We start from the raw sequence: 18603 nt of genomic DNA on the forward strand, positions 1-18603 counted from the left end.
CCGGAGTCCAAGATCAAGGTGCCAGCAGGGTTGGTTTCCTTGGAGGCTTCTCTTCTTGGCTTTCAGATGGTCTTTCCTCTGTGTGCATGCATGCCTGGTATCTATGTATGCTAATTCTTTTTTCTTACAAAGACACCAGTCATATTGGATTAGGGCCCACCTAATGGTCTAATTTTTAACTTAATTACCTTTTTAAAGGCCCAGTCTTCAAATACAATCGTATTGTAAAGAGTTAGGGCTTCAACATACACATTTTGAGAGGACACAATTGCACCCATAACAATATGTTTTCAATTTCTTAGCTCTATACCTGCTAATAGAATTGCTAAAGCATAGAGTAACTCTACGTTTGACTTTTTGAGGAGCTGCCAAGTGGTTTACCAAAGCAGCTGCACCATTTACATTCCCAGCAGCAATGTATGTGTTTTGTATTTTTCCAGAACATGATGTGTTGTTCTAGTTTTGCATAATTATGGTACACCAGTGTGTTTTTTATAGTCATTCCTTGAAGTGAGAATTATTATAGATATTTTTGTAATTTGGACTAACCTGATTTTTATTGCCTTAGGTTACTGTATCAACAACTGATAGGAGAAACAATAAACTGATTTTCAAAGTGAATTTGGTAGAAATGGATGAGAAGATCTTGGTTGACTTTCGGCTATCTAAGGTATGTAGAACAGCACTTTTTTTTTTTTGAGAGACAGAGTGTGCTGAACTAAAATCAAGAGTCAGATGCTTAATCAACTGAGCCACCCAGGTGCCCCTAGAATAGCACATTTTTTTAAAAAACTTTGTTTTGCTTTTGTTAGAGAAGTATTACGTGTTCGTTGTAGAAACCTAAAAAATATGAAAACATATAGAGGAGAAAATAAAAATCAAGTTTAATCTTGTCATCCAGAGAGAACAGAGACTTATTTTTTACTATATTATAGTAGTCTTACTACTTCTTTAGTATGTACTATATGCAAATACTCTTATGTAGAGATTTTTTTTAATGCCATTTATTTGTATTTACATGGCATGTGTAAAATATGGTAACTTGCTTCTTCTCATTCAATGTTATGAGCATTCATTCTTGTCATTCTTCTAAAACAAAGTCTTTTTTGTAGAAAATGTAAATAAGTAAAAATGAAATAAAAATAATCCTAAATTATGCTACCCACCAGTAATTACCCTGATTATTTTAGTGCATTCTAAGCTTTGGGGCACCTGGGTTGGCTCAGTTGGTTGAGTGTCTGGCTCTTGATTTCAGCTCAGTCATGATCTCACCCTTCAGGAGTTTGAGCCCCGTATCGGATTCTGTTCTGACAGCTCAGTGCCTGGTTGTGATTCTCTCTCTCCTTCTGTCTCTGCCCCTCCCCTGTTTATGTTCTCTCTCTCTCTCTCTCTCTCTCTCTCTCTCTCTCTCTCTCAAAATAAATAAACTTCAAAAAAAAAAGCATTCTAAACGTTTTCTTATTTAATCCAAATGCATCTGTTTAATTACAATTATATGTTTGTCAAAATGTACAATATCATTAATGAATCTTTATCTGTCATAAGTAAGTCTGTGATTAATGTTCATGTACATAGAGTTTTGTTCACATTTCTGGTTATTTCTTTAGAGATTACTCATTCTGATAGAAGACCAAAATAGCATTATCTCTATTTCCTGAGAGGTTGTACATGGCTCTAAGGAGGTTGGAGAAATAGGTCACATTCTGAAATTGGAGCTTTGCTGTTAGATGCTTAGTATGGAATTAAATTATTAAGATCCTACTGTAGTGAAATCTTTCTCATGACTGAATGACTGGCTTTGTTGCCACAGTATTTTGGCAAGATTTCAGTGTAGTTGTGTAGCTTAATTTTAGTTTACAAACCCCCAGTGCCTATGGAAAACAGTGACTTAGGTCCAGAGTTACCAATGCTTGAAACAGACAAGCTGCCATTGTTTCTGCTCTCTGAGCCCAGTGTAGGGGGAACAGTGATGGGCCCAAAATCAAGTTGGAATTATTTATGTAGCCATTTCTTCGAGAATATTTGGTCTTCATAAGAAGACCTGAAGGGAATTGTAGCTGGACATACCTAAGGATATTTGCCTTTAGTTACCACTAAAGAAAGTTTGATTTTATGGCAGTCTCTTTTTTTTGACTTTTTTTTTTTTTTTTTTTTGGATATTATTCCTAATATAGGGTGACGGATTGGAATTCAAGAGACACTTCCTGAAGATTAAAGGGAAACTGAGTGATGTTGTGAGTAGCCAGAAGGTTTGGCTTCCTGCCACATGAGAGATCCATTGGATTCCTGGTGAATATAGTGCTGCTATGTTGACATTATTCTTCCTAGAGAAGATTATCCTATTCTGCAAACTGCAAACATTAGTCCCTGAAGAGTTGTCTTCCCTCTAGCCAAACATTTTCCAATTCTTTTTGTATGTCCTGCATACAGATAATACCTGTATCTTCACTGTAACTAAAGATTTGGGGAACGAATGGATAGAATTCATTAGATATTTCTTCATCTTGTGTTTAGTGTCTACATGTGATGGAAACCATACTTTGGGAATACATGAGCTTACCAGCTTTTATACCAATGTAATGAAAGATGATATTCTTGCCACATTGTTAACAAAACATTTGGTTTCATCCAAAAAGTACATGTTTCCTTCATGTTGATTTAGTTATATGGATGGATTAGTAATAAAAGCAATCCCTGTAACTTTTGGACAGTAGATTTATCAGCCTATAAAGTGAAGCCAACTTCAAAAAATGTATCCTCAAGATTTGTACTTCTATTTTCACAAGGGCATGACCAAGTATATAAATCTGTTTTTGAATTATAACTGTTAATTAAAATTGCAAGTAGGTATGTTTTTTTCCAGTGTGGTTAATAATATATATAATACTGGTTGGTCTTTCAAGTAGAAGTTGAGCATAAACTCTAATGCTTAACTACCTTTACTCTAAAATTACTGTTGCACATTTTAAATATTTTTCTATATTATTTTCTACTTTCACAGCCATATTTTAATTCTTTATTAAAGAAATAAATTTTATTTTGAAAATGAAGAGCTAACTCTGTGGACTTATTGGTGACCAAGCTTCTAGGTGGTAGGGAATAATAGAGGAGGGAGAAAGAAAGAAGCTGTGACAGAAATAGATCTGCTAGATTTACTAAGACTTTGTTTTTCTGATAAAATTTATATTAATTTTTGAATGTATTAGGTTGGGGCCTGTATTCCTTTTTCTTGGTAATTTATAAAATTAATCATCTTAGTCTGCTAAGAACATGAAGTTTTATGGTTAGAGTTTTATCATTATTAGTGTATACTGGTAAATTGTGTTGCTGCAGTATACTCATAGGAGAAATAAATTTGAACCAATAGGTGGCTCTGACGAATTGAGCCAGTAAAATCTCAAACATGAAAGGAATTTTCTTCTTGAGAACTTGTCATTAGTAACTCTCAAAAACAAAGTTATCTCAGGTTTTGACCTCTTCCCTGAGTTCCAGACTTTTACAGCCATAGCCAAGCTGACAATTTCCACTTGACTAATAGTGAACACATGACCAAAACCAACGTTTGGTCCCAGTCCTACAACCCATTCCTCCCTAGTTCCTCCCATCCTAGTAAATGTTACATTCAGCCCTCCAGTCCCTTAAGCCCAAACCCCAGGAATCCTCTTTGACATGATTTTCATATTCTAAACTTAATACAGCAAATCCTATTCAGTTTAGCAGATTTATCTACAACCTATCCGACTTCACATCTCTCCTAGAAGTACTCTAGTTGAAGTCTCTGTTATCTCTCTTTTCATATTACTTACTCTTCAACAGTTCAAAAAAGTAGTCAGAATGACCTTTCTAAAATGTGAATCAGGTATCCCTCCCCAGTTCTCAACTCTCATGACTTTTCACCACACTTTAAACACAATTTAGAATTTTCTCTGACCTCTTGGCTTTATAGGACCCGTCCTCGCCACATTTTGTGCCTCCTCTGCTGCTCTCTGACTTACTCATCCTGCTGTAGCTGCATTTGCTCTGCTGTTCCACTCACAGTGTAAGCACATTCTCACCTCAAGGTCTTTCTTTGCTGTTCGCTCTCTCTGGAGTGCTTTACTCCCCAGACTCATGTTATTTGTGCTTCACTTTAAGTCTGTGCTTAAGTGTCACATGTTATACAGTCTTTCATTGACTTACTTAAAATGTTACCCCACTTCTATCATTCTTTGTTTTTCATCATAACACTTATTATCTGACATTATACTTTTATTTACCTATTAAATGTCTGTTTCCTCCATTGCAATATGTAATATTTAAGCTCCTTGAAGTCAGGAATCCCATCTGTCTTGTTCAGTTCTGTGTCCCCAGCACCTAGAACATGCCTTATGTATTACAGCATGCAGCGAATGGTTACTTAATGAAGAAATAGACACTCAGTTATCTTATCTCCCCTCAGAATAGATCTGAAAGATGAACACTTCTCTCCATTTTGATTGCTATCACTCCAGTTCAAGCTCCTTCATCTCCTCCCTGGATTTCTTACTAAAAACTAATGTCTTCCCACTTCCACTCTTGCCATTTCCCAACCCTTGCTCCCTCAAAGCCTTTTCTTGACATAGATCCCAAGCTGGTTTTTTTTTAAAGATAAATTGTACTGTGACATTCCTTGCTTAAAAACCTCCAGTGACTTCCCATTGCATCAAAAATGGAATCTAAATTCTTTGCTTGGACTGACCTGCAAGATACACCATCTGTCCTCTTTGCCTACCGTACTATAGGCATAGTGGCCTTCTACTTCTTCTTCTATTCATTGGATATGCCAAGGCTCATTCTCCTTACCGGGCTTTGATGTTTACAGCTGCCACTGCCTGGAACCCCTTCCAGTAGTTTGCATGGCTTATTTAGTATTCATATCTCAGCCCAAATGTTTCTACTATCCCCAATCACTGTCCCATTGTTTTGTTTTCTTCATAGAACGGATTACTATCTGAAATTATTTATTATCTGTGTCCCCTACTAAAATATAAGCTTGGACTTTGTCATATCTTTTCCTCCTTTGCTTGCTTGCTTGCTTTCTTTCTTTCTTTCTTTCTTTATAATTTTTCCCCCTCTCCCTTCTTGCCCTTTAGTATATCTTATATATGGAACAGGATCTGGGATATAGCAGGTACTAAATAAGTATTTGATGAATAAATGAATGAATTAAATATCAGATGAAGAAAACACTACAGAACATTGTAAGGGGAAGGTGAATAGGTGTATAGTAAACAAACTTTCTCAGCTATTGGGATTTGTGTAGAATAGTGGGGAAAGTCCCATTCAGACTTGGACAGATTAGCTCTCACATTTACAATTGTGCGAACCCAGGCAACTGCCTCTGGAAAACATTCTAGAGTTGTTTTTGATCTTAAATGAGTTAATGTGTATGAAGAGTATAGGATACTGGGTTGCACAAAAGGCATTCAATAAACATAAGCTGCTCTAATTTTTCTGCAGTGTTCATTATGCCATTTGGGAGAAGGCATTTACTCCCATTTTTAAAATTAATGTTTGTTTATCAGTGAAAATTTGCTAAGTGTAAAAATGGGAAAGGGATTCTTATCCCAAGATAACAGCTAAAATTTTGTTGGAGAGATCAATGAGTGCTGCGCACGCGTGTGTGTGTGTGGCGTTGGTGTGGTGTGGTATGTGTAGTGGGTGATTGCTGAGATAAATATAAACACATAAAACACGTACAGTTTAATAAGCAGTTATAAAGTTAGCATCTGTTTAACCAAACTCAATTGAAGAAAGAGCATTTCTGGACCCTTATAAGCCTTCCCTTGGCCCCTTCTTACAGACCACTCCCTTCCCCCAGAAGTAATTATAAAGCTTATTTTTGTAATAATCCTCTCTTTGGTTTTCTTTAGTTTTCTCAGTTATTTATGCATCCTTAAATGATATAGTTTAGTTTTGCCTGTTTTTGAACATCATATAAATGAAATTAGGCTGTATGTAGTTTTTATATGTTGCATTCTCTTTATATTTATGCTATGGCATGTATTGAATTCATCAATTTTAATTACTGTATAGGATGCCATTTATGAACATATACCACTAATTATGTATTCACTCTAGTGCTAATGGGTTGGATTATTTGGATTATTTATAGTTGGACACTATTATTAACACGCCTGCTAAGAACATTGTTGTACATGTCCATGAATTTCTCTAGGTCCTGGAGACTAATATATATACCTCTGAGCAAATGGCTGGGTTTTAGGATATCTATATCTTCAACTTGAATAGAATAATGGCAAACTTTTCTAAGGTGATTGTACCAATTTATACTGTCATATGAAAAGAGGATGCAGTTGCTGGAAAAAGTTTGGAATGATCTAAAGTATCAGAATTTTCATACCAGAATATGTATGTCTAGTGTTCTCAGATTTTTCACCTGTGTTTATTGTTATTGGTCTAATTTTTGCCAAATTACTGGTGTGTAATGTCTTTTTGGTATTAATTTGCTCATTCCTAAGTTTAAATGAGGTTGAGTATCTTATGATATACCCCCCCCACCGCCGTCTTTTCCTCATTTTTCTTCTGTTTTTTCTTTTCCTTAATGATTTTAATTCGTATGTTCAGCGTACTAGTTCTTTGTCAGTTGCATAAGTAGTATGTACACTCTCCTGTTCTGTGACTTAGTGTTTCATGTTTCATGGAGGTTTATAATTTTAATGTAGTTCAAGTAAGACCTTTCTTGGCTGGCTTTGTTTCCTATTTAAGGACTCATTCTCTACTTCAAGATCGTGAAGATTTTCTTGTATATTATTTCCTAAAAGCTTTATAGTTTGGCTTTCACGTTTAGAGCTACAATCCACTTGAAAATGGATTTTGTGTATAATGTGAGGCAGAGGTCAAGTTTCATTCCTCCCCTCCCCCACTTGGCTATCTAATTTTAAATTTATCCAATTTTTAAATTAAAAAACTGGCCGTTTTTTAAAACATTTTTTAGTTTATGTATTTATTTTGAGAGAGAGAGAGAGAGAGAGCATGAGTGAGGGAGGAGCAGAGAGAGAGAGAGAGAGAGAGAGAGAGAGGATCCCAAGCAGCCTCTGGGTCAGCATAGAACCCTACATGGGGCTCGATGTCATGAACCATGAGATCATGACCTGAGCTGAAACCAAGAATTGGACACTTAACTGACTGAGTCACTCTGGTGCCCCAGGACTGGTTATTGAAAAGATTATCCTACTCCCACTGACTGCTCTTCATTGATTCAGTGTTCAGATTTCCAATTCTTATTTTTTACAGTACATTTTGGATCAGGATTCAAATAAGGCCCACGTCAGCAATCGACTGATGTCTTTTAACTTGATTTTGGTCTACAAATTCCCCTTCAGCCTCCCTCCCTCTTTCTGACTCTTTTAACCTTGAAATTATTGATAGAAGAATCCAGCTGGTTTACTTTGTAATTTTCTTTGGTCTGGATTTACTGATGGCATCATTGTGATACAGTTTCTCATGCTTCCTCTATTTCCTGTTTCTTTAAATATATACTTCAGGAGAGGCGCCTAGGTGGCTCAATCGGTTAAGCATCCAACTTCAGCTCAGGTCCTGATCTTGCGGTTCGGGAGTTTGAGCCCCCAGGTCGGGCTCTGTGCTGACAGCTCAGAGCCTGGAGCCTGCTTTGGATTCTGTGTCTCCCTGCTTCTCTTCCCCTCCCCTGCTCGCTGTCTGTCTCTCATTAAAGAAAGAAAAACTTACATACATACTTCAGGATACTAGTTCTATGTCAGTTATATGTGTTGCATATAACCATTTAAAATCATAGATTTCCAGGAGTGCCTGGGTGGCTTGGTTAAGCCTCTGACCAGCTCACATCGTGATCTCATGGTCAGGACAGTGCAGACCTACTTGGGATTCTCTGTCTCCTCTCTCTCTGCCCCTCCCCCACTTGGACACACACTGTCCTGTTTCTCAGAATAAATGAACTTAAAAATAAATAAATAAAATCATAGATATCCCTCTAAGTACCATTTCAAGTCATAAATTTCATTTGTTGTATTTTATCTGGCTCACATTTTTCTATCTCTGTGAGTTATTTTTTTTTTCTGTGAGTTATTTTTGACCCATAGATTATTTAGAATTATGCTCCTGAATTTCCAAACCTTTGGGAATTGTTTCTATTTAAAAACTTTTATTAAGATGCAATTTATATGCCATAAAATTCACTCTTTAAAAAGTGTACCATTTAGTGGTTTGCAATGTGTTCACAAAATTGTGCAACAATCACCACCACCATCTAATTCCAGGACATTTCATCACTCCACAAAGGAACCTTATACTCATTTTTTCCTCCCTTAGCCCCTGGGAAGCACTAATCTACTTTCTGTCTGAATGGATGTGCTTATTTTGGAATTGTATAATGTGTGGCCTTTTCTGTCTGTTTTTTTACTTAATGTGTTCAAGGTTTATCCATGTTGTAACATGTATCAGGTTTCCATTCCTTTTTATGGCTGAATAATAATATGTGGATACTACTTTGTGTTAACCCATCAGTTGATGGATATTTGGGTTTGTTCTACTTTTGGCTATTATGAAAAGGCTGCTGTGAACATTATTATACACACTTTTGTACATATTCATGCAATTTTCAGTTCCCTTGGTATACCCTTGGTAATAGTTTGTGAATATTTTAAAGTAAATTTTAGCTTAATTGTATTGTGGTCATAAAGCATACTTTATGTAGTTTCAGTATTTTGAAATTTGTTAAGTCTTATTTGGTGGTTCAGAATACAGTTAAATTTTGTAAATGTTCCATCTGTGCTTAAAAAGAATATGGTGTATATAATTGTTGGGTATAGACTTCCATATGTATCTAATCAATGCAGGTAACATATTCAAATTTTTGATATCCTACTTCTTATTCACTGAATTACTGAGGAAGTTAAAATTCACTACGATAGTAGATTTGTGTATTTTTCCTTGTGATTCTATTAATTTTACTTTGCATTTGGGGGCAATGATTTAGTTTACATACAGGTGCAAACTTGTCATATCTTCTTAGTGAATTAAGCCATTTGTTTATTTTGACATGGCATTCTATATGGATATAGTAATGCTTTTTGTCCAATATTAAGGTAGCTCCACAGGCTTTCTATTGGTTAATATTTGTATGGCATATCTTTTCCACTCCTTTTCTTTTAACTCTTCTAAGCCATGTGTAAAATGCACCTCTTTTAATTATCTTTTAATCCAATCTGATGATCTTTGCCTAACTGGCACACTTACTCCATTTGTATTCAGTTTAATTACTGATATATTTGGATTTATTTCTACCATTTTACTTTGGTCCCTCTGTACTTCAATTCTTTTCTCCTTTTTTTTTTTTTTTTTTTGTCTTGTTTTGCCTTCCTTGGTATTTCTTTAAAACTCATTTAGTCTTCTTCGTCTAGTTTGAAACTATAACTCTTATTTTGGTGAGGGCAGGGAGGACCGGTTCTCTAGAATTTACAAGGTACATACTTATCAAAGCCTGAAGCTAATCACTTATACTCTTTCTGGGCAATCTAAGAACCTTATATTTTTCTACTTTATATACTGTTGTTTTGTATTTTAATATGTGTGTTTATATGTAATTCTGTCTATATAAATGTTTTTGAGAAAATTATAGTAATATCTCATTATAATTTTGATTTGCATTTCCCTACTGGCTAATGATGTTGAATATCTTTTCATGTGCTTTCTTGCCATCTGTGTATCTTTGATAAAATGTTTTTTTCATGTCTCATTCATATTCTAATTGGATTTTTTTATGTTGGGTTTTGGAAGTTCTTTGTATGTCCTAGATGCTGGTTCCGTGTTGGATATATGGTTTGCAAATACACTGTCCCGTTCTGTAGCTTGCCTTTTCATCTTCTTAATGGGTCTGAAAATGACAGAAGTTTTAAATTAAAATCAAGTTCAATTATTAATTTTTCATTTTATGAATGATGTTTTGGGGATCTATTAGAAAAAGAGTCTAATAATCCTTTGTCTAGGCTTAGATCTCAAAGATTTTCTCCTATATTATTTCTAAAAGTTTTTGTTCTTTCATTTTACATTGAAGGCTGTGATGCATTTTGAGTTAATTTTTGTGTAAGGTGTGAGCCTTCAGTCGAGTTTAATTTCTTTTTCCTCTGAATATCTAGTTGTCCCACTGCCGTATGCTGAAAAGGTTATTTTTCCTCCATTGAATTGCTTTCGCACCTTTGTAAAAACATCAGTTGGGTGTATGTGTAGGTTTGTTTCTGGGTTCTCTGTTCTGTGTCATTGATGTATATGCATATCTTTCCAAAAATACCCCACAATCTTGATTACTACAACTATATAATGTGAATTTGGTAGATTGATTCCTTCCAGTTTGTCTTTTTCAAAATTGTTTTAGCTATTCTAGTCCTTTGTCTTTCGTATACATTTTAGAATAATCTGTCTGAATCTAAAAAAAATCTTGCTGTGTCTTAGTTTTGTTTTTTTTTTTAATTTTTTTTTTTTTTAACGTTTATTTATTTTGGGGACAGAGAGAGACAGAGCATGAACGGGGGAGGGGCAGAGAGAGAGGGAGACACAGAATCGGAAACAGGCTCCAGGCTCTGAGCCACCAGCCCAGAGCCCGACGCGGGGCTCGAACTCACGGACCGCAAGATCGTGACCTGGCCGAAGTTGGACGCTCAACCGACTGCGCCACCCAGGCGCCCCAACTGTGTCTTAGTTTTAATTGTGGTAAAATATATACAATATAAAATTTATCATTTTAAGTATTTTTAAGTGACCTGTTTGGTGACATTCAGTACATTCACACTGTGATGCAATCATCATCCATTCCCAGAACTTTTTCATCTTCCCACACTGAAACTCTTGTACATATGAAACTAATGCCTCATTTACCCTTTGCCACCGGCACTCAACATCCTGTCTATTTCTATGAATTTGAATATAGTACCTCTAGTCCCTCATAGAAGTAGAATCATACAATATTTGTCCTTTTGTGTCTAGTTCATTTCACTTAGCATTTGTTCTCAAGGTTTATCCATATTACAGCATGTATCAGATTTCATTCCTTTTGAAAGGCTATATAATATTCCATTGTATTATAATCCACATTTTGTTTATCCATTTATCCTTTGATGGACATTTGGGTTGTTTGTACCTATTGGCTGTTGTACAGCTGTACGGCTGCTGTGAACATGAGTGTACAAATATCTATTTAAGTCTCTGCCTTCAGTTCTTTTGGGAATATACCTAGAAGTGGAATCGTTAGTTATATGCTAAATCTGTTTTTAATATTTCAAGATAACACAATACTGTTTGCCACAGTGGCTGTACCATTTTACATTCCCATCATCCTATAGTTATAACAATATATTTAAAATTAACACCAACTTAATTTTGGCATGAAAGGACTCTAGGCCTTTACAGCTTTGCTTCTTCCCTTCCCCATTTTATTGTTGTCACAAATTATATCTTTATATATCATATACCTATTAACATAGATTTACAGTTATTTTTTATGCATTTGTCTTTTAAATCCTGTGCAAAAGTGGAGTTCTAATTGTTTTCTCACTACACATAAGGTTTTGTTTTTCTCTGGCTATTTTTAACATTTTTTTTTTTTTCTCTGAATGTGGAAGTTCCTCAAACAATTAAAAATAGAAATACTTTACAATCTAGTAAATCCACTTTGGGGTATTTACCCAACGAAAACGAAAACACTAATTAGAAAAGATATATACATCCCATGTTTGTTGGATATGGAAGCAACCCAAGTGTCCATTGATAGATGAGTGGATAAAGAAGAGGTGTACTGTGTGTGTGTGTGTGTGTGTGTGTGTGTGTGTGTGTTGATGGAAAATTACTCAGCCATAAAAAATGAAAATTTGCCATTTGTGACAACATGGATGGACCTAGTAGGAGTGTTGTGCTGAATGAAATAAGTCAGACAGAGGAAGACAAATACCATATGATTTCACTTGTATATGGGATATATATATAAAAAGAAACACAGAAACAGACACAAAGATAAAGAAAAAACTGATGGTTGCCAGAGGAAAGGAAGATGGGGGGATGGATGCAATAGGTAAAGAGAGTTAAGAGGTATAAATTTCCAGTTCTAAATAAGTTACAGGGATGAAAAGTACAATGTAGGGAATATAACAAATAATATTGTAACTTTGTATGATGACAGATGGTAGCTGCACTTACTATGGTGAGCATTTCATAATGTATATAATTATAAAATCACTATGTTTATACCTGAAACTAAGGATTGTATGTCAACTACAATTAAAAATAAATTTTTTTAAGTTTTTTTTTTTTTTTGTCTTTAGTTTTTAGAAGCTTAATTATGATGGTTCTTAGTGTAGGTTTCTTTAGATTTTTGCTATTCGGTATTTTCTCAGCTTTTTGAATATGTAGTTTATGTCTCTCTAAATTTGGGAAGTTTTCAGCTGTTATTTAAGTATATTTTCAGTCCTGCTTTCTTCTCTTTAGGGACTCCAATGGCGTGAATGTTAGATCTTTTGTTATAGGCTCTGTTCTTGTGTTTATATGTATATTTTTTGTTTAGTTAGTTTTTTGCTGTTTTCTGATTGGGGAATTTCTCTTTTCTGTCTTCTGGTTCACTTATTCTTCTTTCCTCTCCATTCTGCTGATGAGTCCAATCCACTGAGTTTTTTATTATGGTTATTACATTTTTCAGTCCTAAAATTTTTATTTGGTATTTCTATACGTTTTATTTATTTGCTGAGACATTTTATCTACTGAGGCTTTCTATCCACTTTTTTCAAGAATGTTCATAATTCCTCATGGAAGCATATTTATTATAGCTGCTAAAATCTTTTTCAGATAATCCAACATCTCTATCATCTCAATTTTGACATGCATTGTCTTCCCCCGCCCCCCCTCCCCCATTTAGTCTGGGATCTTCCTCGTTCTTGATATGAAGAGTAATTTTTTTAAACTTGGACAGTTTTTAAAAATTTTATTCATTTATTTTGAGAGAGAGAGTGTATGCACAAGTAGAGGAGGGGCAGAGAGAGAGAAAATCCCAAGCAGGCTCTGCACTGTCAACACAGAGCCCAATGTGGGGCTTGAACTCATGAATTTTGAGATCATGACCTGAGCCACAGTCAGGCACTTAACCAACTGAGCCACCCAGGTGCCCTGAAACAACATTTTTTGAACTGTGTTTTGGAAATTGAATTTTATTTAAGCCTTTTGTTTTAATTGGCTTTTTTGCAACACTACTCCAGCAGTGAGAGGGGACAATATCTTGTGCTATCAGGTAGAGACAGATGTCCAGGTTTTCCATTGGCCCTTCATTGACACCCAAGTTGGGGAGCTCTTCATTACTGCTGTGCAGGGTAGACTTCCAGCTCCACATGTAGTCACCACTGATACTATCATGGGGCCTGCCTCCTTACTCCTGGGTAATGGGGAAAGTCCCAACCCCACTAGACTTCCTCTAGTACCACTCCAGTGGGGATGGGAAGATACTCCCCATTATTGCCGAGTGGAGGTGGAAAAGTCCTGGCTTTCCCCATGGCCTGCACTGACACTGTTTGGGAAGGGCCTTATTTCCTACTGGGAATGAAATCCCAACTCCGTACTTGGCCTTCTCTGACACAACTACAGCAGAGGTGTTGGGCAGCTGATTATATCCTCATTATGTAGAAAGAAGTTCAGTCTCCTCACTTGGCCTGTGCTGGTATTGGTGGGTATGGGACCATAACTGTTACTGTGGTATGTAGCTGTAATTGATTGGTTATTGTCTTTTGATGGGGGGAGGGGAGGGGGGAGTAAAAAAGCATTTAATAACAAATTCCTTACATTTGTACAGTTTACATTAAAAATTTTTTTAATCCCCATAAAGTTAACATATAGTGTTATATTAGTTTCAGGTACACAATATAGTGATTCAGTAATTCTATGCATTATTCAGTGTTTGTCAAGATAAATGTACCCTTGGGGCGCCTGGGATGGCTCAGTCAGTTGGGCATCCAACTCTTGATTTTGGCTTAGGTCATGATCTCACAATCATGAGATTGAGCCCCACATGGGGGTCTGTGCTGAGCGTGAAGCCTGCTTAAGATTCTCTTTCTCTCTCTTTGTTCCTCCCCCACACTCCCTCTCTAAAAAAAATAAAAATAAAAAAAGTGTATTCTGAATCCCCTTCACCTATTTCACCCATCGCCCCCCCCCACCTCCCTCTAGTAACCATCTGTTTGTTCTCTACAGTTAAGAGTCTGTTTTTTTGGTTTGTCTCTTTGTTTTTCTTTTTTTTTTGTTTCTTAAATTTTACATGAGATCATACGGTTTTTGTCTTTCTCTGACTTATTTCACTTTGCACTCTCTCTAGATGCATCCATCTTGTTGCACCTGGCAAGATTGCATTCTTTTTATGGTTGAATAATATTCCATTGTGGGGTGTGTGTGTGTGTGTGTGTGTGTACATGTGCACGCACACCTGTGTATATCTCATATCTTCTTTTTCCATTCATCTACGGATGTACACTTGGGCTTCTTCTATAATTTGGCTATTGTAAATAATGCTGCAATAAACGTACGGATGTATATATCCTTTTAAATTAACATTTTGTATTCTTTGGGTAAATACCCGGTAGTGTGATTTCTGGACCAGATGGTAATTCTATTTCAAAAATTTTGAGGAGCCTCCATACTGTTTTCCACAGTGGCTGTGCCAGTTTACATTCCCACCGATAGTACATGAAGGTTCATTTTTCTCCACATCCTCGCCAACATGTGTTGTTTCTTACGGGTTTTTTTTGTTTGTTTTGTTTTGGGTGTTTTTTTTTTTTTTTTTTTTTTTTAGCCATTCTAACATGTGAGGTGATAGTTCCTTGTGATTGATTGTTTATTGTCCTTTTTCTTTTTCTTTCCTATTGGCATTTTCAGGTTGCCAGATTCTTCACCTCCATATCTGGAATATCTGAGGGTAAAAAAACCAAACAGGGAACTCAACACTGTTTTTCCTTGCACCCCGAGGTCCCTAGCTAGTTTACTTTCTTGTCTCCCCCTTTCAGATTCGTATGTTTTATAATGTCCAGGGGTTTTGGTTGTCCTTTGAGGGAGGCATAGAGACAAGTATGTTTACTCCATCTCACAGAAGCGGAAGTTTAGGCGTGTATCAGTTTTAAGTGTCAACATATGGAATATATTTTAATTCTTTGAGACAACATTATTTTATTTATGCAATGTAGATTGAGCCAGATTCTTCTTTTCCTTTTCTTCTTTCTTTCTCTTTCTTTCTTTCTTTCTTTCTTTCTTTCTTTCTTTTTCTTTCTTTCTTTCTTTCTTTCTTTCTTTCTTTCTTTCTTTCTTTCAAGTGTTTCCTTCTCATTTCTTCTTATGGAGTTTCTGGGATAATTTTCCTTTTGTTTGAAGTTCATCTTTTTAATTTTTCCTTTAGGGTCTGTTGGTGGTGATACTCTTAGTTTTCACTTGTCTGAAAATGGCCTATTTGACCTTAATTCTTTTTTTTAATGTTTATTTATTTTGAGAGAGAGATGGTGAGCAGGAGAGGGCAGAGGGAGAGAGAGAAAAAAATCCCAAGCAGGCTCCACACTGTCAGCATGGAGCCCAGTGTGGGGCTCAAACCCATGAACCCCAAGATCATGACCTGAGTCGAAGTCACTCGCTCAACCTACTGATCCACCCAGGCACTGCTAAGTATTTTAAATATTTTCCAGTATTTTTAGTTTAGTTTTTTTTTTTTTTTTTCAGTATGAGGAGTAGTCCAAATAGCCTAAGTTTCAGTTGGTGTTATTTTTCCTCTGAATAATTCAATATGCATTTCCTAGGAACAAGGACCTTCTCATAGACAACCTAGTTTAGTTTATAGAAATCCAGAAACTTAACACTGATATAATACTCTTATCCAGTTCATAGTGTATATTCAAATCTTATCAATTTTCTCAATAATATTCTTTAGAAAAATGTTTAGGTCAGGGTCATGCATGGTTTTCATGTCTCCTTATTCTTGAATTTGAAACAGTTCCTCTGTCTTTATGTTTCTTGACCTTGACATTTTTGAAGATTATAGACCAGTTATTTCATATAATTTCCCTAAGTTTTGTTTTGTATGATGTTTTCAGATGATTAGGTTCAGATTATGTATTTTGGGTAGGAAGATCACTGATGGTGTGTCCGCAGTTATTGATGTTTGGATTTTTGTTTACCATATTGACACTCTTTGTCTACCAGTTTTCAATTTAGCCCAAGGGATTGTTCTTTTATTTTTTTTTTTCCTTTTCTACCTTATTTGAGTTAATCAAATATTTTTTTAGTATTCCATTTAAAATTTTCTGTTGGGTTTTTAGCTATCGCTTTCTGTATTTTTTAAAATGACTTTTCTCTAAGGATTACTCTATCTTTTCTCAGTTGAGTTAAATTAATATTGTACTATTTCACTTAAAAATAAGAAACTTTTGAAATAGTTCCAGTGACCTCCCCTGTCCTTTGTGCTATTATTGTTATATATATTATATCTTTCTACATTACAACTAATTTTACCTTTAAGTGAGCATGACTTTTAAAATAATGAAAAGAAGGGGCGCCTGGGTGGCTCAGTCAGGTAAGTGTCCGACTTTGGCTCAGGTCATGATCTCACGGTTCATGAATTTGAGCCCCATGTCAGGCTCTTTGCTGATGGCTTGGAGCCTGGAGCCTGCTTCGGATTTTGTGTCTCCCTCTCTCTGCCTCTCTTCTGCTCACACTCTGTCTCTCTCTCTCAAAAATAAACATTACATTTTTTTTTTAGTTAGGAAAAGAAATAGTATACATGTCTTAAATTTACCCACGTATTTACTTTACCTGTTCTCCACATTTCTTCCTGTAGATCAGAGTTGCCATCTGGCAACATTTTCCTTTAGCTTCCTTGCACATGAAGAAATTCCTGTAGCTTTTTTTTGTAGTATGGGTCTGCTGGTTGTGAATTCTCTTCCTGTTTGGTTATATGAAAATGTCTTCATCACCTTCATTTTTGAAGGGTAATTGTCTTGTTTGTAACATTATGACTGACAGGATTTTTTTTTTCTTTTATGGCTTTAAACATGTAATTCCCTTGTTTTCTGTTCTCCTTTTTTTTTTTTTTTTTTGATAAGAAGTCAGCTGACATTTGTATCAGTGTTCTATATAATAATGTATCTTTCATTGGGACCAATTTTGAGTTTTTTCCCCTTTACCTTTGAATTTTAGTAATTAGACTGTTACGTGCCTATGTGGTTTTCAATTGTATTTCTCCTACCTTCAGTACACTGAACTTCTTAGATGTGTAAGTTTATGTTTTTCAACCCATTTGCGGAAATTTGGGCCATTATTTTTTTTTTTTCCATCTCATTATCTCTCCCCTATTCTTCTGTGACTCCAATTACCTATATGTTACGTTGCTTGATATTGTCCCGTGCAAGTCACTGAGGATTTGTTCTCTTTCTTTAATATTTTTTCTCTGTTTTTCAGATTGGATAATTTCTGTTGAGCTCTCTTCAAAATTGCTGACTCTTACGTGATCTCTAATATGCTGTTAAAACTATCTAGTGATTTTTTTTCAGTTATTGTCCTTTTCAGTTCTGAAATTTCCATCTGATTCTTTTTTATAGTTTCAGTTTCTATGTTGAGATTCTGTATCTGTTCGTTCATATGACACTATTTTCCTTCAGATTCTTGAACATATCTCTAATAGCTGCTTACTGCTTTTGTTCACTGAGTCCAATGCCTGGTACATCTTGGGGTCAGTAACCTTTTTTTTCTTTGCTATGGGTCACATTTTAATTTCTGTGTCTATTAATTTCTTATATAGTGGACATAGTGAATGATGCATTGTAGAGATTCTGGATTCTGTTCCTCTGAAGTGTGTCGACTTGTGTTCTACTAGGTAGTTATCTTAGGTTGACTTGTACTCCAAACTCTATCTCCTTTGAGGTATACAGCAGCACAAATCTCTGCTCAGTTCTTTTAGCTTCCAGCTGCTATTGTTGTCAGACCTCCTGAAGTCAGTGATCAGCCAAGAATTTGGTCACAGTTTATACACATTTTGAGGCTTATCTGTGGCTTCTTCCTTTCCAGAATTTCCCTAATTTTACAGCTGCTTTGCCAGCCCTAATCTTGGTTCTCTGAATCTTCAAACCAGTAAACTGTGGGGTTGTGCCCTCCCTGTGTTATGTGGATGAAGAAGTGCCCTTAGGTAGAAAGCCACAGACTTGTAAATCTCACCCATTGCTGTTCCTATCTTTTTAGGGGTGACTTCCCTCCGGTTCCTTTCTTTTTTATTTTTATGTGTATTTATTTTGAGAGTGTTCACATGAGTGAGAGTGGGGGAGGGGCAGAGAAAGAGGGAGAGAGAGAGAATCCCAAGCAGGCTCTGCACTGTCAGCACAGATCCTGATACGGGGCTCAGTCTCACAAACTGTGAGATCATGACCTGAGCCAATCAAGAGTCAGACACTTACCCAACTAAGCCACCAAGGTACCCCTCTTCAGTTCCTTTCAAGGAACTTTTAAATAGTTCTTTCTTATTTTTTACCCAGTTTATAATTTGCAGGCATGAGCATGACATCCAACTTGTATATTCTTATCTAAAGGAGG

At 35.8% G+C, this 18603-nt stretch overlaps 1 protein-coding gene across 2 annotated transcripts in view; it reads left to right on the forward strand.

The window, feature by feature from the left end:
- CHEK1 (checkpoint kinase 1) overlaps positions 1–3050 on the forward strand; it is a 33264-nt gene extending 30214 nt beyond the window's left edge. For both annotated transcript variants that reach the window (XM_043579743.1, XM_043579744.1), the window contains exons 12-13: positions 569–670; positions 2175–3050. In XM_043579743.1, coding sequence (XP_043435678.1) covers positions 569–670; positions 2175–2270 — 198 coding nt within the window. In that variant the 3' untranslated portion in view covers positions 2271–3050. The remainder of the gene's footprint in view (positions 1–568; positions 671–2174) is intronic.
- Positions 3051–18603: the final 15553 nt, after the last annotated feature.

Source organism: Prionailurus bengalensis, chromosome D1 (assembly GCF_016509475.1).
Source record: "Prionailurus bengalensis isolate Pbe53 chromosome D1, Fcat_Pben_1.1_paternal_pri, whole genome shotgun sequence".
NCBI lineage: Eukaryota > Metazoa > Chordata > Mammalia > Carnivora > Felidae > Prionailurus > Prionailurus bengalensis.